At 38.0% G+C, this 21,993-nt stretch overlaps 3 protein-coding genes across 9 annotated transcripts; all 3 read left to right on the top strand.

The window, feature by feature from the left end:
• Positions 1–50: 50 nt before the first annotated feature.
• Positions 51–9,085, top strand: trafd1 (TRAF-type zinc finger domain containing 1). Of its 7 annotated transcripts, none has more exons than XM_053229224.1 (13): positions 51–345; positions 799–922; positions 1,039–1,127; positions 1,405–1,453; positions 1,557–1,692; positions 2,505–2,558; positions 2,765–3,182; positions 4,615–4,952; positions 6,122–6,364; positions 6,484–6,619; positions 7,218–7,452; positions 8,083–8,143; positions 8,546–9,085. In XM_053229224.1, the coding sequence occupies exons 4-13, from the start codon at positions 1,419–1,421 to the stop codon at positions 8,588–8,590; spliced, it is 1,701 nt and encodes a 566-aa protein (XP_053085199.1). In that variant the 5' UTR covers positions 51–345; positions 799–922; positions 1,039–1,127; positions 1,405–1,418; the 3' UTR covers positions 8,591–9,085. The 7 variants fall into 7 exon arrangements, with proteins under 7 accessions (XP_053085199.1, XP_053085198.1, XP_026787169.1 ...); XM_053229223.1 differs by having other exon boundaries at positions 799–840; XM_026931368.3 differs by lacking the exon at positions 1,039–1,127 and having other exon boundaries at positions 799–840.
• Positions 9,086–11,375: 2,290 nt separating this feature from the next.
• LOC113537064 (plasma serine protease inhibitor-like) lies at positions 11,376–14,369 on the top strand. The gene is made up of 5 exons (XM_026931369.3): positions 11,376–11,530; positions 11,798–12,417; positions 12,513–12,777; positions 13,759–13,903; positions 14,137–14,369. Exons 1-5 carry the CDS (start codon positions 11,391–11,393, stop codon positions 14,338–14,340), a joined length of 1,374 nt encoding a protein of 457 aa, XP_026787170.3. The 5' UTR covers positions 11,376–11,390; the 3' UTR covers positions 14,341–14,369.
• A 3,495-nt stretch (positions 14,370–17,864) lies between these two features.
• LOC113537065 (plasma serine protease inhibitor-like) lies at positions 17,865–21,415 on the top strand. The gene is made up of 5 exons (XM_026931372.3): positions 17,865–18,021; positions 18,865–19,487; positions 19,562–19,829; positions 20,443–20,587; positions 20,881–21,415. The coding sequence occupies exons 2-5, from the start codon at positions 18,872–18,874 to the stop codon at positions 21,088–21,090; spliced, it is 1,239 nt and encodes a 412-aa protein (XP_026787173.2). The 5' UTR covers positions 17,865–18,021; positions 18,865–18,871; the 3' UTR covers positions 21,091–21,415.
• Positions 21,416–21,993: the final 578 nt, after the last annotated feature.

Genomic DNA, 21,993 nt, shown 5'->3' on the forward strand with positions numbered 1-21,993 from the left:
CCTCGCTGTATCTTTCTTTTAATTTATTTTGAAATTTGTTGTCCCACCTGACCGGAAGTCAGTCCTGCTATCAGGGCTAGCACTCCTAATTCCGTCACCGAACCCAAAACTTAACACTTTCACTTAGTTGTTCAGCATAGCGATTTAAACTAAAAGATAGTTAAGCTTTTTTTTCAAAACATGTTTACCAATTTATTTATTTTTTGCACTGCCGCAAACAGACACGGATTATTAAACTAGCTAGTTAATTAATGTTAGTTAGCCAAGTTAGCCGCTTCTCCTGGTCCAGTCATGAATGGTAGCTGTTCGGAGAGAAAAACAACCAGAACTCCGCATATGTGAAAAGTAGTATATTTTCTTGTTTTTATTATTATTATTATTATTATGTTTTGGTAACTTTGGCATTTGTTTATCATTTTTGTTTACGTTTTTATTTTTCTTAATATTCCTCTTGTCCAGTCACAACAGTGTCGTAAAAATGCTTTAAATTAAATTAAAAAAAAAATTAAAAAAACCCTGACATCTGAGTCTGGATTTGCGTTGTGATAAGGCTGCATTCTATGTAGCGTCCCACTCCCTGTAACAGTGCTCTTCATAGGGTATAAAGTAGTGGATTATGCAGTCTATCTAGTGCACTGTGTGGCTCGTGAGAAGCCATTTGGGACGCCGCCGATGTCAGCCGAGTCTTAAAGACTGGTTAGCAAGCTAGCTGCTTCTCCACAGGAAGCGAGAACGGGCTTGTCTGAAAACAGCGTTAATTAATCGACACTCATCTTTCTGTTTCGTTTCTTTCGAAAGGTAAAGGAAACAGTTTCTCCAGTGAGCGTCTATAAAAACAAGGTGAGCCTAGAAGACTTTATTATGGGTGGAAACAGGCTATAAACCATCTTGGATCATTACTCAGAAATGCAACAGTAGAGAGGTACAATGAGTACCTGCCTTCAGATATCACCATGATAGTGATTACATTTCTCTTGTTTTTACAGTATTCATTTTGTTGTTATTGTTGTTGTAGTTGTTGTTGTTGTTGTTTCTCAGACTCTTAGGGTCCAGAATTATTGGCACCCTTCAGCAGAAAGAGCAACAGTAATAAAATATACACACAATAATTCCAAATTTCCACTCAGGTGAACAAACTACTTTCTTTTCCTCTGACAAAAGTTATTTTAGTATTTATTATTTATAATATTTTCTCTTTCACAAACACATGTCGCACTTAAAAAGCAGTTTAATTATGGGGTGCCATTACTTTTGAACCCAGTGTTTTGCAGATCATCACTGAATGTGTTCTTTATTTGGTATTTATTTTCATGAGGTTTCATCATTTTGACTACACGTCTAAAATTCTGTGCCTTCAGTGGTTCGAGTGCGCTTATTAACAGCTTGTCTTGTCTCTTTTAACAGAAGGGCAGTCGGTTATGGCTGATGAAAACACTCACCTTTGCTCTAACTGGTATAGATTTTTCCTCACCGCTGTTCTTTCTGTACAATCTTGTGTAGGTACGCTACACTTCACCCTTCTTGGTTTCATGATTTTCCTCTGTGCACCTCTGCAGCAAACATGACATTCCTGAAGCCAACTTCACCACACACGAGATCCACTGTCGACGCAATATTGCGCTGTGTGATGTGTGCCAGGAGCCCGTCCCCCGAGCTGAGCTGCTGCAACATAAAGAGCAGGAGCATTCACAGGTATCATTAATACACCGCTGTGGCTATGAGCGCAGGAGATTTAACATCACAATATATGCATAAAGTCAATTTAATCATAACGTAGCACATGTGCTGTAGGCGTTAATAAAACAAGACTTTAATGTTTAACCTTTTAAACAATTTGAGGCATGTATTGAAGCAAGCTTTGGGTAAGAGAACTTTGCTTTTTATGTTAAGTTAAAGCACCAGATGTTTTTATGCTGGATGCCCTTTCTGATGCAACCCTCGCCAGTTTTATCCGGGTTTGGGACTGGCACTGGGAGTGCACTGTCTTGTGCAGCCCCAGTGGCAGGGGTCGGTTCCCTGGCCGGGAATCGAACCGGCGGCGAGAGCGCCGTGGCCTAACCACTAGTCCTCCAGGGACCCTCCTATCTGCCCAGAATTATATTCCAAAATATATTACTGTATTCCACAATATTTTGCATGTCCTCACAAATCAGGCTGAAAAAAGTGCAGTTAGCTATGTTTAAAAGTTTATCTAGACCTGTAATAATCATATAATTATATAATTTTGAAGTTTCCCTATAAAATCTTGTAATGTTGCCATGTACTGGTTCTGGCTAGTTTCTTCACTTCAGGATTGTGTTGAAATTTTTTCCAGGCCAGAAATATGCTCCATCTCCAGATGAAACAGAGCCATTACATTTCTGAGGCATAGTCACTGTTTTTGTTGCAGTTGCAATTTGCATCACAGGCAGCGAAGGGTAGCTAAACATTACAAAGAGCTCTTTTAAAGAAAGAATATGGTGATTTAGTTTACACCTTGTTTGTTTGTTTTTTTATTCCCTCAGGAACAATGCAAATGTGGTCTGAAGATTGAAAAGAGGCTCATGGAGACCCATCAGGTATTGCAGTGTTGACTTATCTGTGCATAGCAGTTTGACCGGTCACTGTGGAATCTCTAGTAGTAGTAATCTTGAAAATGTTTGTAGCTTGACGATCACAAAATTAGTCAATGTCGCATGTACAGTCGCATATAGACTTGCTTCTTTTTCACTGCACTGTCACCTGTTGCAGTGGCACTGACATTCACACAGAGTTGTGTTTGCAGAGTTCCGAGTGCAGCCAGCGTCTGATCCCGTGTCAGTACTGCGAGCTGGAGCTGGTCTTCAGCCAAGCCCTAGAGCACGAGGAGTACTGCGGGACGCGTACCGAACCCTGCCCTGTGTGCAAGTGCAACATCATGTTGAGGGAGAAAGCCATCCATCCGGCCCTGTGTGGGAGCCTCACACCTCCCCAGGAGAGGAGGATGGCCTCCCAGTCTCCTGGAGCATGGTTTGAGACACAGTCCATCCACAACCTGTTGAGGGGGCAAGAAAGGAGCAATAATAATAACAGCAGTGCTGGGTTAACAGAGCGAAGAGGCCCACCACGGCCACTAGAGAGCAGACTGCACAACAGCACTAGAGGAGCAGTGGGAACGGGGGCCAGGAGAGACACGGCGCAGAGGAACAACGAATTTGCTCGCTGTAAGTACGAGAATGGTTAGATGCTATTAATTTACTACACAAAATCTACTGTAGTGTTTCTCATACTGGACACCTCACAAAATTGCCCATCACAATCATCTGTGGGGTTGACACCACAGGCAAAAATTTATATCGTGATATTTTCAAGGGCGATAATAGTATTTATACCGCTGCGCTGTTGAATTCTTGAATCAGATTAGTCAGAAGGCGTTGGTTCTTTTTCTGTAACAGCAGCTCTGACAATACTTCCAAGGCAAATCTCAAGTTTATATTAATACATTAATATGTTATCACTGTATTTATAATCTTGTTCAAATACAGTAAAAAAGATATTTGAAACTTTCTGCAATTTCACACACTCCTAGGTTGAAGGAGCTGTAGCCCCGAATCTGTCTGGATAGCCCTGAAGTTGCTGCTACCACCCTGAAGTTAATTATTTTCCAATAACAGCATATCCTGAAGTGTTTATATCTCATACCACAGCAGTTTGCCCAATACTCCAATTTTTAATTTATTAATGAATGACGTCACACTTTTTTCGCACCTCCGGGGTTGGGAGTTCGATTCCCGCCTCTGGCCTCTGTGCATGTGGTGTTTGCATGTTCTTCGCATGCTTCAGGGGTTTCCTCCAGGTACTCCAGTTTTCTCCCCCAGTCCAAAGACATGTATTGTAGGCTGATTGGCATTTCCAGATTGTCAGTAGTGTGTGAAAGTGTGTGAAACTTATATTTAATGTTATGGAACATCCATCAAACAGGTTACTTACTGTTATGATGAACAGTTGTTCTATCAACAGACTCTCTTTTTCTCACTCTTAAAGTTAAAAACACAGCTTGTCATGTTGATGAGAAACCAGAAAGCACAAACTCCTATTGTAAAGACTTTCCTGTGGTGGAAAACTTGCTGAATATTACAAAGCGCTGATACTGGAGACTCCTTCCACAAATGTTAAATAAATGTCCACTTACAGAAAGCATCACCATATCAACAATTATATGTTTTTCTTTTTTAAATAACGATACTTTTTAAAGTCAGTTTATTATAAGTTTTTGCTTATGTGGAGCGTCTGCTGGACAAGACCATGTGAATGAGCCGGTTTTATAGCAACGATAATGTATTAGAATGAGGCATTAATATTAACCCAGTGTTTATGTTACAGCCGGAACTGTCTCCTGTTATTAAAAAAAATAAATCAGATTATAGCATTCAACAGCGCTGTGGTAAAAGCGATAAAATTTTCTGAGATGTCAGTATTATCAGTATTTTTGTAAGAATTCTGAACACTGATTGTTTTTCACTGTTAAATAGAATAGTATCATAGAGTATAGGATAGTATCGGATAGTATCTTAGAAGTGTCTTTATGTATCATGATATAATGTTTTTGATCACCAATTGCACAGTTTCCAATATTTGAATGTGATGTTTCCTCAGTGCTAGATCAGGAAGCAGAGCTGGAGAACAACAACAACAGCCTGCTGTGGCCCCTGAGCCAGCTGCCAGATTCCGACTCCTCCGGCCTGGACTACCTGCTGGCCCTGAGTCTGCAGAGTGATGGAGATACAGAAGAGCCAGACATTCAGCAGGGCTTGTGGACCGACGTCTGGGATCGACGTTTAGGCAGAGCACCTGCCCCAAGCACCTTCAGCTCCCAGATCTCTTCTGCCAATAATAACAACACTCCAGCTAGCACTAACATGTCCGCCGAGATCATGCTCCCCTGTGAGTTCTGCGAAGAGCTCTTTCCAGAAGAGAACCTCATTTTACACCAGGTCAGAGTCAAGTCTTTAACAGTAAACAGTGCCAGATAGGTTCAGGATTTATTTACCAGGTAAATTAATCTAAAAAAAAAAACATATATGATATGTGTGCACAGGTGTCTATCATACTAAAAGATGCACCCTTTTTTGAGGTAAAATAAATCTATCATAAGTCTTTGTAAATGGTGAGCAGTAGTTTCTTTAAGGTTAGAAAGTCAGAGGAAGAGAAAATGCTGTGCTGGGGTCCAAACAACAGCAGAAAAAATGGTGATAAACATAACAAACAATGACATTTCCATCAATTACACATCAATGGTCTTAAATATCAGATACAACAAAAGATGTACAAAAAGTTCTCTAACGTTTCTGATTTTTTTCATTTCATTGAATCATGTTAATGAATCATGTTAATGAATCATGCTGTAGGACATTGTAATAAAAACTCTAGGGTGCATGGAGATATTTTTATTTGAATCTGACTGATAAGAAATTGAAACTAAAATCAGTGTATAGATTTTTTTTTTATTACTCATACACAGTTTTTAATACATTGCCCTCCAGAATTACTGATACTTTTTACTGATACTTTTTGTGTAAGGCATTTAAATTAACTTTACACACAATAACTCAACTTTTCCACTCAAGCCATAAGAGAAACTACTTATCTTCATTCTAATAAAAAATAATTCTCATTAGAGCCAGTTTTTTAATAATAGTATTTCCCCTCAAAAATATATATGCCAAAATTGACACATTTTTCATTTGCTGTCAGTCTCCAGAAACTTTGTTGTTGCTTGTAACCATGTCCTGTTTCCCTGGGGTATAAGTATGAGGTTGCGCACATGTAAATCCATTTGTCATCCATTACCATGGAAACAAAATACAAAGAACTTTCAACACAAAAGAGACAGGTGGTTGGTGACCTGCACAAATCAGGCAATGGACATAAGCATAGATTAAAAATAATTAAAAATTAAAATTCCATTAAAAATATCATTAGGACTATTTAGGGCTCTAATAAAAAGTTTCTTTTTTGCTCTCTGTTAAACTGTAATTGCCTGTCTGACCATACTGAAGCATTTTGAGTTGTTCAGCTTGTTAAACAATCCAGCATGTATTCTTGGTACGTTTTATATAATGCATTCAGTGACTTCAGTTGCTTGTATGTTATTGTTCCCCAGACGGGTTGCAGCCCCGCCTCTGCCATCGCCTCCTTCAGCAAGCAGCCTCCGTCTCTGCACCATGAAGAGCCTTTCACCGACGATGACATCATCACTCCCCGCACCCCGAGTCCTCCCAACCTCCCCCAGTCAGTCTCCCCTCTTTCCTACAGCCCTCCTTCAAGCCCAGTAGAGGGTGATGTGCTCATTCCCTGTGAGTTCTGTGGAGTTACTCTGGAGGAAAATGTCGTATTTCACCACCAGGTATTTCCACAGTGTGCATTTTGCATAATCTAGAAAATATGTTTGTGTTTGGAAAAGCCATAGCTATGAGGCTTGTCAGTCTCATTCTGTGTTCAAGATATCTGTACATTGACATATAGGATAAGTGTGACCTCCGTCCTGCCACGGCTTATCAAACGGATGGAGCGTCGCTATCTCCTTGGAAACCCATCCACTCAACCAATGAGAGGTGTGGGAGGAGTTCTCCGGAAAGACAAAGGAGAGTGAAACACCAGGGTGAGGCACTGCTCATGCTTTCTCATCTATAACATTGCAGTATGACACTAGCACACACTTTTTTTTTTTTTTTTTTTTTTTTTTTTTTTTTTTTTTTTTTTTTTGGGAACTGAGGCCATTTGCTCAGAGGTTTCATCATGTTTAGTCAAGCCTGATAGCTGTATACAGGACAGCAATGATTCAAGTATTCTGTACGTATGACCCAAGCTTACATGTTTGTTTGAAAGTTTTATGTTGTGTTTTGCAGAGGAAACAAAAATGCCTTCTAGATATAGAAAGGAGTGACTACAAATTTTACAAGTTCTAAATATTTTTTGTATATAAGTGAGCAGCTTCAGCTGAATGGCTTCACTCAGTTGCTGACCTGCAGCTAGAAAAAACACACTCAATGAAATATGAAATAATTCATTAATTAAACTTTATTAGGAACTATATAATGGGATCTTGCAAAAATTGCATACGTAGAAGTTATGTATAGAATTTCATAATTAATCCATGGACAGTGTGTAAAAACCCAATCTGATGGTAAATCTATCTCCGACACAGACTGACTAGTTTGTACCTATTTTATCTATTTTTATCAATTTTTTTCATGCAGCAGATCCTGCTGAGGAGTTCTTCATGCCAACTCTCCATGGCTGGCAGAGCTGCAGGTCTCCTATGGACCTGCGGAAGCCGTCTGCCTTCAGAAGTCTTTCCTCCTCCGGGAAGAACACCAATGCAGAGCTGCAAGGAAAGAGTAGGAGTCAGTGGGGGAAAGGCACGGAGACTTACTCATCTCACTTAGATCCTCTCAGTGGAGGCTACAATTCCAGCACTGCAGGGTCTTCTGGGTAGGTACACAGCTAGGTTGGTCTTAGCTAGTGCCTGGGAAGTTGATGATCCCCAAGCGCGTTGTTTGATAATTGAGCTGAGGACAAATGTAGGGCCTTCAAGTCAGCCTGTTTTCTAAAGTTTCAGGTTTTATGATTAAATCCTTTTAAGGGGTATTCATTTGAATGTGAAAAGTGGGAACATTCTCACAGCAGCAGTATTGGTACATTTCGTACAAATCACACTTGGGAACATATGACACACAAGTGTTATTGCATCATAAAATATGGGAGTTGTTACTTTATGCAAATGAAGACCGTGTGACACCTAGGGGAGAGAAGTAGGAGCATGTAGTGTTGATGTTTCCATTTTGCATATTCATAGAATGATGAAGGTATAAATGTGGAAACAACACATCAAGCGATCCACTCCATCTAAAAGATGTATGGTCTTCAAAAAATTTTATTTAATAGAGGTTGTCTGGTTTAATCTGACATCCGTTGCTTAATAGTCAGATTGAGGGATATTGTAACCCAAATCCAGCTAGCTGTGATGCACCTTTCTATACTCAAACTTTTAACATTTTTCATGCTTCAGTATTGTCCCTCATTATAAACATGATCATAGACCTCTAGTATTCTCCATGATAGGCTTCAATCCAGAGACAGAGCAGAGGGTCGTCGCTGCCAAAAGAACACGGCAATGTCAAAGGTACTGTTTTAAACTACGCCAGAATAAATTACTTATAAACAGAAATGTTAAAGGAAAAGTCCAATCTGAAACACGTTAAATATGCTTATATTGAAATATTTATGATTTGCTAAATTAGAATTTTTGTTGTTTAATAGGAGAAAAATGTTCTTAGAAACGTTCTTAAACAACTTTTCTCACTCACCATTTTGTTAGATGGTTTGTATCTTGAGTTTGTATTTAATGCACAATGTATTTGTATTTAATGCACAATGTAATAATGCACACACAGTACACAGTTGTGCATTAATTACAAGTACTGATGCACAAGTTAATTCAGGATGGATTGTTCCTTTTGTTCATTTATGTATCTGTAAATTGTTGATACACTATATTGAATAAAATGTTTAATTCCACTTCCAGGAGCCCAAGAAGCAGAACACTGAAAAAGAAAAGGAGGAAGAGTAGGAAGTGTCAGCTTCACTAATCATTGTGGGAGAGAGATGGCTCAGATTAATTAATGTTGAAACGCAGTTTGTGCGTGTATATATGTGTGTATTGTGGAGAGAGGGTGTGTATACTTCGTGTTTGTGTCTACGTCTAAAAATGATTCATACTTTCCTCTTCTAAACTATTTGCTTTTGTTGCACTATGTTTAAAAGTTGGTTTTTTTTCTGTGTTCCTGTGTGTATGTTCTATCAGTATTTTTTTTTTTTATACTTTTAGCTCCTTTAATATTTTATCAGGACTAGAAGGACGCTATAGCTTTTTCTATTTTCTTAAAATCTTCTTAAAATAACTGTGACGATACATTTGCATTAAGCTAAATTCTGTCCCTTATTTTGCATACTGTGTATTATGTGACGGTTTCAGGATCAATCCAAGCTGAGGCAATCAACTTGTGTAAACTTTTCATATTCTTTTGAAAAATGCCTTATAGATACAATAAAAGCCTCCATCCTAGTTTGTCACATTCTTATGTAACTATATGAGTAGGGATGGTCCGAGCCCATTTTTCTATTTTTTGTATGGTATCTAAGTATTCACTGACACAGATACTGATCTGATACTAACATGTTCTTAGTAATGAAACTGAATTTCTGAGGTTTTTGTTACCAAGCGATGCAGAACGTAACAGGTGCAATGGTGTGCTTTAAGACAAGCTGGGTCTTATATTATATGCATGATCTGTCATGTCAGTCAACACCACGCATTCATGGCCTAAAATATGGTGCAGAAGTGGAACAGAAAATTCCAGTTCAGTGTTTTTGGATATCAGTACTCAGTACCAGATGGTTATATCATTAGTTGAGAGCAACTGATTCTCTTGAGGCAATCTACTTACATTGTGTGAATAGCAAGTACAAGACCTGTGAGCGATGGCAGAAAAAAACACACCCTAACAAACATTATTTTATATGTTTATTCTTATCAATTACAGTGTAAGAATATCTGCCTGAAGTTTCAGCCGGATTCATTAGCAAAAAAGACACATACATTCTTTTGTTAAAATCCTGTAACAATCATTCATAGTCCCGTGTCAAAGGAATGTGATCAGATTTGCCTGGAAATTTGTCCGCATGCTCAGTCGACTCCAACGGCATCATGCTCCAGCTGAAACAAGTTCGGCTATATGGTGACCGGCAGGAGCTGCAGCCAATCAGAAGAGAGAGTAAGAGCGAGAGCATGTGAGAGTGAAAGATTCCAAGAGTACAGAGAACAAAGTATTCAGGACTGTTTTGACTGAACAGGTAAGCCATTTATTTGTTCCCTAATTTGGGTAATGAGTGAATGACCAGTCAAGTTTTTCTGGCTTGTATTCTGGTTTGCATATGAACAGGGTGTGTTTGATGAGTAATGTGTATTTGTGTATTTCGGACTCTGTGAAGTTTGATATGGAAGGTGGTTTCCTCCACATATGGAGAAAATATTGAGCAGATTTACTGTAGCTTTCAGTTGAAAAGCATATTTCAGGTAGGTTATATTTCTTCTTTATACTCTGCTGCATATGCTTGTATTGATATATTTCACATCTTAAAAGTATTGCACATGACTATTCACAAGTAATTGCATGATAAAACATTGTAATTGTGAAATATTAACTTGCAGTTGTGAGTTATAAAGTCCCAAATGTATGATATTAACTGAGATTTTTTTAGTTGCAATTATGAGATGGTGGAAACGAGCTTCTATAAATCGGACAAGAGTAAATTCATCGGCACTTCTGTTCGCTCTTGGTGTGTGTGATTTTGACAGCTCTGTTCGTATTTATCATCTAAATTTTTTTAGCTTGTATGCTAGCATAGGTGGACTAATGGCTGATAGCTGTGTGTTTTTCTGTACTTCATGCAGACAAAACTCAAATTCAGTCACGAGAAAGCAAGGAAGTCAGTCATGGCTTATGTTGGGTTTTTTGCATGTATTCTATCTGCCTTTTTTTTTTTTTTTTTTTTTTTTTTTTTTTTTTTTTTTTTATAACATATGCCTTAAATTTTTTAGTTAGGCTATCTAGTGTTTTGGTGTGTTTATCTTTAGTGCATGCATTTGACTTTATACTATAGAGTTATAGAAGGGAAATTATTTATAATAGCACTATCCAGTGTCGCCCAAATGAGGATGGCCTTCCTATTGAGTCTGGTTTCTCTCAAGGTTTCTTCCTCCTATCGTCTCAGGGAGTTTTTCCTTGCTACTGTTGCCTCTGGCTTGCTCAGTAGGGATAGATTTAAATTGAAAATTTACATTTGGATTTCTGTAAAGCTGCTTTGTGACCATGTACGTTGATAAAAGCACTATATAAATAAAATAAAATTGAATTGAATTGCATTTAAGTATATATAATGCCTGTTATAATAAGTAGGAGGCAGTTGAGGGTTTTGCTCGCCTTCTAGCGTGTGAAACTTTGATTAACCTGAGCAGGTAATTATATCTCAAAAGTCACAAATCGGGTGCATCACGAACCACGTTCTACCCAACTAAAAAGTATGCTAGTTCACAGAGAGAAGGATGCAGCATATGGCCTTCCACTTGTAGCTCTCAATAGCACTGCACTACCAAAATCTTGAATCTTACTGTTTTACTGTTTTAAGTGATCCCACTCATAAAAATGATGCACTGGACTTTAGTGTCCAGCTGTAGAGTTGAACATGTCATTTAGCTTGTTTATGCATCAAGTATGTGAGAGCCAAGAATGGTGCAATGGTATTCCAGGTCCAGAACTGCTAAAACACTGTGAACTATTAACCTTCATATAATCAATATATTTACTCTCATGTCATCTGCTTGCACTGTTCAGGGTCTGTTAATGATTACAGTTGATTCGGATAAAAAAATAAATAGGGTACAGACTTGTGGCTATACACTCAACGAAGCAAGACGCTACAAGAGTTTGGGGAAGATTGCTATATTGGGGTGAGTTTGTTGCGTATGAATTTTTGCAGGTTCTTAGCTCTAACAGACAGTTGAATAGACCTAGGGAAGTGAGAACATGAGTAAATGTGCTAAAAACCGAAAACAAAACAAAAAAAAATCCATAATCTTATGAAATATGCTGCTCAATTTTAAATCACTCAAATCGATATGATTTATATGTCCTCACTATAAAAAAGATTTGTCGTGAAACTTGTTATGAGATAGATGTCAAAAGACCTGTTATTTATTTATTTATTTTCTCCACAGAACAAGTGTCATGGCACGGATTGTCCTGTGTTTGTGGTGTTGCTTTTCCTTGGCATTCATTAGTGTACACGGAGCTCTACAGCATCATTCTGACTCTGATGACCATGAAGACCACATGAAAGCACTGAGCGAGATGAACAATGAGTTTGCTTTCCGCTTATACAAAAGCATTGTGTCTGTTGCTCAGTCCCAGAACGTGTTCTTCTCTCCACTGAGTGTGTCCATGGCACTGGCTGCAGTGTCTTTAGGAGCAGGCGGTGAGACTCATCAACAGCTTCTCAGTGGCCTCGGATTCAACAGTTCTGTCTTCACCAGTGAGGAGATGCACCAAGCCTTCCTCGATCTCCTGCTGAACCTCAATCAGAGGACAGGAATAGATCTGAATGTGGGCACTGCTGTCTATGTCAATGACACCTTTAAGCCTCATCCGGAATTCCTGGAGAAGCTTAAGCATTTCTATCTTTCCGATGGCTTCTCTGTCGATTTCACCAAGAGCGAAGAGACCTCTAATCAGATGAACAGCTATGTCAGTGAAAAGACGCACAAGAAAATTAGGAAGTTTATCAAAGGCGTGGATTCAAATACCTTCATGTATTTGCTCAGCTATATATATTTTAAGGGTAAGCTTATTTAATGGTCGATTTATTTGTGTCATTGTCTCTCCGTGGGCATGCTTTTGTTTCCTATAACGGCACTTTGAATTTTTTTCCTCAAGGTAAATGGTCCATCCCGTTTGACCCCAAAAATACTAGAAAGGAGAAATTCTCTGTGGATAAAGGCATGACTGTTCCAGTTCAAATGATGTGTGAGACAGATAATTTTTACACCTACTATGATCAAGAACTCTCTACGATTGTCCTTCGACTGGATTACAATGACTCATTCTCCATGATACTGGCTCTACCTAAAGATCTCACGGTTCTGCAAGAGGCTTTGCATCCGCACCACATAGCCAACTGGAACAGACAGATGAGTAAAAGGTTATTTGGATTCTGTGAGATTTTGAAATGTCCACAAATTTCAGAATGTCTTTATTTAATGCATCATCAGTGCATTTAGAAAATTCTTTTTTTTTTTTCTAGAATTGACAAAACTACATTTTTTTCCTCTTATCATTCTGACAAATACATCACATATACACAGACCTGTTGAAGCAGCTTGGCAGCAGTAATTACCGTAAGGCTTATTGTATATAATGCTACAATTTTGGCAAGCCCAGATTTTGGGATCTTCTCCTGTTCTACTCTGCAGAACAGCTCAGATTGGATGAAAAACCCCACTGTACTATTAATCGGAGGTCCTGAGTATTCTTGAGCAGTTTATCCTGACAAGCCTCCCAGTCCCTGCTTCTGAAAAACATCCCTACAGCATGATGCTACCACCACCATGCTTCACTTTAGCAGTAGAATTGCTCAGGTGACTGGTCGTGTTTGGCTTCCTCCAGATGCATTCAGGCTAAAGTGTTAAATATTAGTTTCTTATGGCCTGAGAGTCCTTTAGATGTCTTTTTGAGCTGTCGCATACATATTTACTGAAAAATGGGTTCTGTCTTGACATTTTACCATAAAACTCTGATTGTTGGAGCGCTCCAGAGATGGAGGTTCTCCAATTTCCAAACATTCCTTCTGTTTCTTGGTCATGTCACTGACTAAAAATGGCTGTCTCAGTCTTAAAGCCTAGAAAAAGGGTTTTAATTAGTGTTATTTGTCTGTTCCTAAATTAAAAAAGAGAATCAAATCTTGTCCCAAGCAATTAAGCTCCATGGTGCTCCTCATAGTGTTGTTTCTTGCAGTCTTTAAGGTTATGGGGTCATTTATTTAAGATCAGCAGCATTTTGTTGTATATTTATGTCCTATTATATGCTAATTCTATATTCAAGTATAATTTATATACTGTGATTTGTTTTAAAAAAAAAAAAGATTGATTAATAAACTTGCCTGTTAATACTTCTCTTTTTTCAGTAAATATGAGGTCTACCTCCCTAAACTGTCCTTAAAAACGTCATATTCCCTGATCAACATTCTGAGTGGAATGGGAATGAAGGATATGTTTACAGTTAAAGCTGACTTCACTGGGATTACTGATGAAGAAATATACGTTAGTGAGGTAAGGAAGCTAATTGCCAAACTGCAGATGACACATAAGTGACAGATCTTTGTCATGCTGCAGGTAGTCAGAGATGATGTTGGTAGTTTTGGTGTTAGTTAATCTAAAGCCATTGCATGACTGCAGCTGTGACTTAGAAACGAGTCATCAGATTTTAAAGTTACGTTTGCTTCACTGTATGGAAAACATGACTCATGCACCCAGTTACATGGAAATTTTACTTTTGTCCCCAGGCTGTGCATAAAGCCACATTAGATGTGGATGAAGCCGGAGCCACTGCAACAGCTGTGACTGGAATACAATTTTCAGCACGTACTGGACCCATAAGTCTGAAATTTAATAAGCCATTTATGACCTTTATCATTGACCAGAAAACAAAGAACATCTTGTTTATGGGGAAAATTGTCAATCCAAAAAATTCTGAGATAAATGAATAATAATAAAAAATGTTTTTAAAACCATAAAAGGAGACATTTTTTTCTTTCAGTGTCTTTTGTAGATTTTTGGAGTGCTTGTTATTCTACATACGTCTTCATGATGATTCTCCAAACACTTTTTGAGAATTGAGTCAGTCTGAGCCAGTTATAGTGCAGATTCCTTTCAAACTGCATTTAGCAAGAATGAAGCCCTCTATTTTTGTTTTTGATAAAAGGTATAATGTTTAACATATTTTGTTTAAATCTTGAAATGCATTGATGAAATATGTGTCAGTTTGAAATCCACCTGCCTCTGGTGTTGTCACAGAGCACTTCACAACCGACCAACCAGCAGCTCTGCATTAAACTCACACCCACAGTACAGCTGAGACGTGTCGTGTGTGGTGACCTTTCATGCTACACATGCTTCTAACAGCATTAAGTAGAACTATGCGTGGATCAAAAGTAGTGGCTTAGGGTTTGATTTCCACCTCTGCCCTGTTTCTCCCTGTGCTTTGGGGGTTTCCTCTGGGTGCTCTGGTTTCCTCCTCCAGTCTAAAGACGTGTGTTACAGGCTGATTAGCATCTCTTTATTGACAGTAGTGTGTGAATGGGTATGTGTGTGTGTGATTGTGCCCTGTGATGGGTTGGTCAATGCTGCTTCAGCTTGCACATTTCTCCTGTCGATCAATGCAACAACAATAAAGTGTGTTCTTCAGAGTATTGTCATGTGATGCTTTAATTGCTGAGAACCACTTAGTCCCGAATCCACATTGAGTAATGCGGATGGAGCACGTATGCCCATGGAATGCCTAGTTAGCTCTCAGGATTCCTTGTTACCTCCATTGCCATTGCTTGTGGAGTGAAAACATGCCTAAGTGACAGGGAGGCTGGGGCGCAGGAAATCGTTGGCAGCAGCGGCACCTTTCACCCTGGGGACAGTACAAGCACTTTTGGGGATGGAGAGGATGGTTGGTCCTTTCTAGTATTTCCTAATATAAGATAATACTCAACTAATTATATAATTTTTAGATCTTATTTGCAGACATTTTAAACATGAAATTTTCTTATTCTATTGGCAGATAATTTTGCTTCTTTCTAGAAATAAATTAGCACAAAAGTTTAACAATTAGTTTAATAATCTTACATTTGGTTTAGTGTAATCTTATAATATGAAATACTAGATAAATCAGACTATATTCAAGACACGTTGACTTCCTAAGATGTCATTTTTTGCCGTGTGAAGGTGGATATGTGGTCCAGGGCCAACCAGGCGGCTTCAGCCAGTCAGTCGAGTTGGTGACACTCATTCCGATGTCCTGGTCAGAAGGTGGCCGATGAATTGCTCCAGTGACAGTTGTTAAATGACTTCCTCTGCCGGCATCAGGTCCAGTCTCAGGCAGTGTTTGCAGAAGTCAAGAAGTCTCAATAGTCCAACACACTCTAACTCAGGTGGCTTCTTGTTAAATTAGTCTGTTATTTTGAATGATCTTCATACACTGATGCTCTCTTTTAAGCCAACAACGTGTATGCTAGATTAAATTCCATCTAAGCTGCTCTTATAATTATAAGTAGTGATGGGGAGCCCTTACTTAACATTATAAACATATCAGGCCATATCCCAGTGTTCTTCAAGCTGTCTCTTATTAATCCTTTCTTAAAGAAATCGAACCTTGAACCTTTAGTTCTCTCTATCTCCTGTCCAATCCTCAACCTGCTGTTGCATGCAACATTTTCTGTCAAAAGTTTTGAAGAATGTTGTTCCTCAATAGCCCTGCTCTTTTCTAGAGAGGAATAATATGCATTATATATTTCAGTCATGCTTCAGGAAACATCATAGCACAGAATCAGAACAAGTTAAGTGGTCAGGGAGTTTCTGTTTGGGTTTGGATTTGAGTGCAGCATTTGATACTATGATATTGCAGTCGATAGGCTTTAAACCACGGTTGGTTTAGATGTGCAGGTCCTTGTCTGGATTACATCATATTTAAGGGACCATTGCCAATCTGTTAACATAAACACAATATGTTAGTTAAATAGTCATGAAAGTATTATTTTTAAAAACTAAAATGCCATTCCAGAACCCAGAAGCACTGCAGTAAATCTTGATAAATTGTAGCAGTAAGATCATGCTGGACAGGTCAGATTAAAATGATCAGGAATATGTGTCAGAGATACCATGTGAACTAAGTCTAGTCATCTAAACTATGTTTCACTAAAATATTCCTCATGTTTGGTATCAATTTAATCCATATGTCATGGTGAACAATGTGGTGACATTAGAAGTATTGTACAAGTTTACGAAATAACATTTATAGGATCTGGTTTTATATTTTTTGCAATGTGTTCTTGTCCTTCTCTCACACACACACACCTACACCCACACATGTACATACTGGTGCCGCCTGGTCTACACAGGGGACCTTTTGTCAATATTTCACAAATTCATTTCGCAGGAACCGAATTAATATATAATGCTTTAGGGTGCGCTACCTAACTGAGGGGCCATCTTTCCACAAAATACATTGTGTCTCGCTCATTTGTGTCTCATCAGTATACATTTCAAAGAGGCTCAGGGGTATAAAAAGGTATGCATTATACAATGGCTTTTATGCAATACCATCTGCTTCCTATTCTGGTGACTCTGTTCGTTGACTCTGTAAGATCTCTCCATTTTTACTCTTTGTGGAACTTGTATTCTTATTTGTCTTTTCTATACTAAATGTAATTGTTATCTTTAAAGCAGCTCTTATTGAAAGGTAGTGTGTTACATGAATGCTCGAAGGTTAATGAACAATGCTGATTAGAGTTTTTGTATGTTAGACACGTTTAAAACAGACCTCTGGCAAGTAAATAGGAAAGGCCTTTGCTTGGAAGTCAAACCTCTGAGCTAACACAACAATTATGGTAATGTCACACTCTAGTAAAACCTTAGTATAAAGTTGTTCAAATTAAATGTATAATTGAACGCTGAGAGATTATACTTCCAGCACTAATTAAAAGGTAAGTGTTTGGAATGAGTTACATAAAGTTAACAGAGTCAGATAATTACGTTAACGATTATTATAAATTAGAGTCAGATCTTTAACTGAATATTGGAGTCAGATATTTAAGTCATAACATTATAGCATGCATTTAACCTTCAACTGCGCCTGTTTCCATCCTTGGTCATAGGACAGCAGTGGACTAAGATAATATCATTTCATACTTAGTCCTACACCACAAGCACAGAACTGACGTTCTCCTCAGGCTTGAGAAGTCAGTTAGGAAATATATGGAAGTGCAATTACAGTGAAGTAAAGTGACCAGCATCTTCTTAAATCATTAAAGTTGTTTTGCTAAATAATCCTTAAAATCTGTTAGATGTCTAGCAGTGTTTGCCTTACTATACTCTGCGTGTTGAAAATAAAAACTATATTTAGAATTTGCTAATAACAAGAAGTGTGTTAGAGCAAGGAAAGTAAACTGAGTGGTGCAACGATACCCAGATTCAGAATTGGAAAACGCTGATGTGAACCCAACCTTCGAATAATCAATAAGTGCTCATGCCCACTGTTTGAAAGCAGTTAATGATTAGGAAGGATTTAGGATAAACATAAAATAAACAGGGTAAAGGTTGGTGTCTATGCACATTTAACGAAGAACAGCACTTTCACATCTTCAACAAGGCTACGAGACTTTGCAGAAGGTGGTTAGAGCTGGGTGAGTTTTTTTTTTTTTTTTTTTTTTTTTTTTTTTTTTTTTTTTAAATTGCACTCAATGTTTTTGCAGTATGAAAATGAGAGCATGAGACTTGATTCAAATTCAAATGCGAAAGTGTATATTTGCAATTGCCCAATTTCCCGCATATGTGTGTGTGTGTGTGTGTGTGTGTGTGTGTGTGTGTGTGTGCGGGCACAAAATTTATTACAAAATTCAAATTCACTTGCAAAAAAATATATATATTTGCAATTTCATTTTTATGAAAAAATATCATGCAATGGCTGGGAAAATTAAAATGCAAATGCCAAGTCCATTTGACATTTTATTTTCAATAAACTGCTCTGATTCTGCCATATTAAAAAAGTAATAGCAATGCTCTCATTTGTGATTGCACTTTCACATCCTCATGCTCCAACTCGACCAAAAATAAACACCTTTTGACATCTTGTTTGATTTTGCATTTTCACTGTCATTGAGGTATGTTTGTCAATCAAACACTATGGTAGGGACTTTCTGGTGTTTTGGAGGAAATTATGTAATTATTTAATTCTAATGCTTGCCAACCAGATTGAGCACACTTCACTCAAAACTGATATTGTGAAGTCATCCTTGACCGGTTGGGAGAATCTGTGGCTGTCTTGAACATGAATAGCATGAATGAAGTTGTCAGTGTGAACTTGCAGTGTGAAGTGTCCTGCCATAGAAACTTCCCCAAACCCCAAAAGAGCGATAGTTTAAAGCTCATACAAAAGATCAGGAAGCTCAATTGCTTTGTAATGGTTGCTAATCAATCCTTAATCACTCATTCATTGTCCATAAGACCTGTTATTTTTCTCCTCTTAGAAGCACCATGGAACGGAGTGTCCTGTGTTTGTGGTGTTGCTTTTCCTTGGCATTAATTTACACGAGTGTAAATGGACGTCCAGAACAACACTCTGACTCTGATGACCATGAAAACAAAATACAAGCACTGAACGAGGTGAACAGTGATTTTGCTTTCCGCCTGTACAAAAGCATTGTGTCTGGTTCTCAGTCCCAGAACGTGTTCTTCTCTCCACTGAGTGTGTCCATGGCACTGGCTGCAGTGTCTTTAGGAGCAGGCGGTGAGACTCATCAACAGCTTCTCAGTGGCCTCGGTTTCAACAGTTCTGTCTTCACCAGTGAGGAGATGCACCAAGCCTTCCTCGATCTCCTGCTGAACCTCAATCAGAGGACAGGAATAGATCTGAATGTGGGCACTGCTGTCTATGTCAATGACACCTTTAAGCCTCATCCGGAATTCCTGGAGAAGCTTAAGCGTTTCTATCTTTCCGATGGCTTCTCTGTCGATTTCACCAAGAGCGAAGAGACCTCTAATCAGATGAACAGCTATGTCAGTGAAAAGACGCACGGCAAAATCAGCAAATTTATTGAAAATCTGGATTCAAATACCATCATGTATCTGCTCAACTATATATATTTTAAAGGTAAGATCATTTAGTTATGTCGTGGTCTCTCCATGGGCATTGCATGTTTTCAATAACCATTTTTTTCCCTCAAGGTAAATGGTCCATCCCATTTGACCCCAAAAATACTATAGAGGATCAATTCCATGTGGATAAAGACACGACCGTTCCAGTTCAAATGATGTTTGTGAAGGATGACTTTTACAGCTACTATGATCATCAACTGTCTGTCAGAGTCCTTCGTTTGAATTACAATGATTCATTCTCCATGATACTGGCTCTGCCTGATAAAAATATTGTCTCTTTGGAAGAAGCTTTGCGTCCACACCACATAACCAAGTGGCAAAAATGGATGTCAAAACGGTAATTCTGAAGTTGTGGCATTTCACCAAGTACATTACAGGTTTAATAAAACATCTTTGTTGTCTTATAATCTATGAAATGTTCAGAGAGACTCTCAGACCTTTTGGACAATAGATAAGTTTAGTGCAGCTTCTTTTCTGTCTTAAGGCAAACCATAAGGAGTTTGATTCATGATATTTTCTGAATGTAATAATATGAATCCTGACTTAAGGCATTCATCCTCATGTGTAGAGCGCTATAATGCTCCTTTGGGAATGAGAATTAATATTCTTTGGGGTTCTGTAGTTATTTATTGAAGACAAGCAACATCTCCTTACATTTTGCTATATGGCCTGTTTATGTAATTTCTGCACTAGGTACTTTAATTTCTCAGTTATGAAAAAGTACTCAAAAAGTACTCAGTTATAATAATTATGCTACTTCTATACTGACTTGATTTATTTTTTTTATGTAGTAGTAGAAGTGAATTAATGAATGATTTAGAAATGCACACATAAAACACAAAATGTTTCCAACAGACCATTATCCAACTCAGATAATGACTTATAATTTATGTAGTCTTGAAAATTACAGGATTAGTTTATTAACTACACCTGCATTTCTCTTTCTCCAGCAAGTACCGCGTCTGCCTCCCTAAACTGTCCCTAAAAACTTCATATTCCCTGATCAGCAGTCTGTCTGAAATGGGATTTAAGGATATGTTTACAGCTAAAGCTGACTTCTCTGGGATTTCTGACAAAAATCTGTTAGTTTCTGAGGTAAGAAACCTACTTGCACAAAATGGTGACAGATGTGCTTGTGCTGGACGTTCATGTTGCAATTAATTAAAAATGATTAGGTAGTTTTGATTAGGTAGGTAGTTTTGAACATCACTGATGCTCTTACTTAATCTAAACACATTGCCTGAATGTAATTAATCACCATCAATTTTAGCTACATATGGAAAAATAGCTAGGAAATTTGGAGAATAGGCTCACTACCCTGCATGCGGAGAGATAATGTAATCACATATGGAATTAATTGGCGATTTGTCCGTTTTTTCTGTCTTCAGGCTGTACATAAAGCCACTCTAGATGTGGATGAAGCCGGAGCCAAGGCAACAGCAGTGACTGGAATAGGCTTCACACTTTTTTCTGCAAGAATAACTGAAACGCTGAAGTTTGATCGGCCATTTATGATCTTTATAGTTGACCAAAAAACAACAAATGTCCTCTTTATGGGGAAAATTGTAAATCCAGCCATTTCTGAGGTCTCTCAATAACAATCTCTGCAGCTAGTTTTCTTGTCTAGCATAGAGGGTTGTAGTGATAGAAGAGGGGGTAGGGATGAGATGGGGTAGTGTGCATTGGGATAGGGGGGCTGACTGCAGAAATATGAAAAACCACATACATTAACTGAAGCATATATTTTAATTGGTTTAATAAAATTTATATTGCAAGCAAGCTTTCATGTATTGCAACATAGTAATACCGCAGGTGATATCCATGTATTTACATAATCAGTTATTTTATGTTGTGTTTTAACAAATTGGAAAGATTAAAAAAACGAAAGAAAAATAGAAATTAAATAAAATATTTTATATGTCAGGTAAGTGCGTATACCCGCGTGACAGGACCAAGATATTTAGGTATTTAGCTAGGTAAACAAAATGGCCGCATAGGTAAAAATGCATTGTATTGTGGGTAATTGCGACAATCGCAGTGATTTCAGTGAAAACAATAGGTATGTTAACTAAATTTTATTGAAATTGAATACTTACTTTTCACTCTTTACTCTTTTATTTAGACCTCCAAAGTGCTGGTTACTTTTAAAGTTCAGCTTATCCAATTAAGTTCATAAGTGTAGAAAAAACCTATCAAGAATGATGTCAATTCGTCATCTGCTGCGACCTTCTCACGCTACACATTGTAGTTAGCACTATAGCTATCCGTGTGTGTGTGTGAATATGGATAAGCCATTGGACTAGAGGACACTGCACACTAGCTCTACCTCAGTAAAAATGTTTTAATATGATGCAGTAAGCAAAGACTCATAAAATGAGGCGCCTCCTTTTGAACTCCATCTAATTTGAAAAAAACGTAAAGTTTTTTAACAAGGTTTTGCTAAATTGTTCAAAAAAAAGGCAAGTTTTGCAAATTGCAGGAACTGGCTTTAAAAGTGGCTT

This window comes from Pangasianodon hypophthalmus, chromosome 24 (assembly GCF_027358585.1).
Source record: "Pangasianodon hypophthalmus isolate fPanHyp1 chromosome 24, fPanHyp1.pri, whole genome shotgun sequence".
NCBI lineage: Eukaryota > Metazoa > Chordata > Actinopteri > Siluriformes > Pangasiidae > Pangasianodon > Pangasianodon hypophthalmus.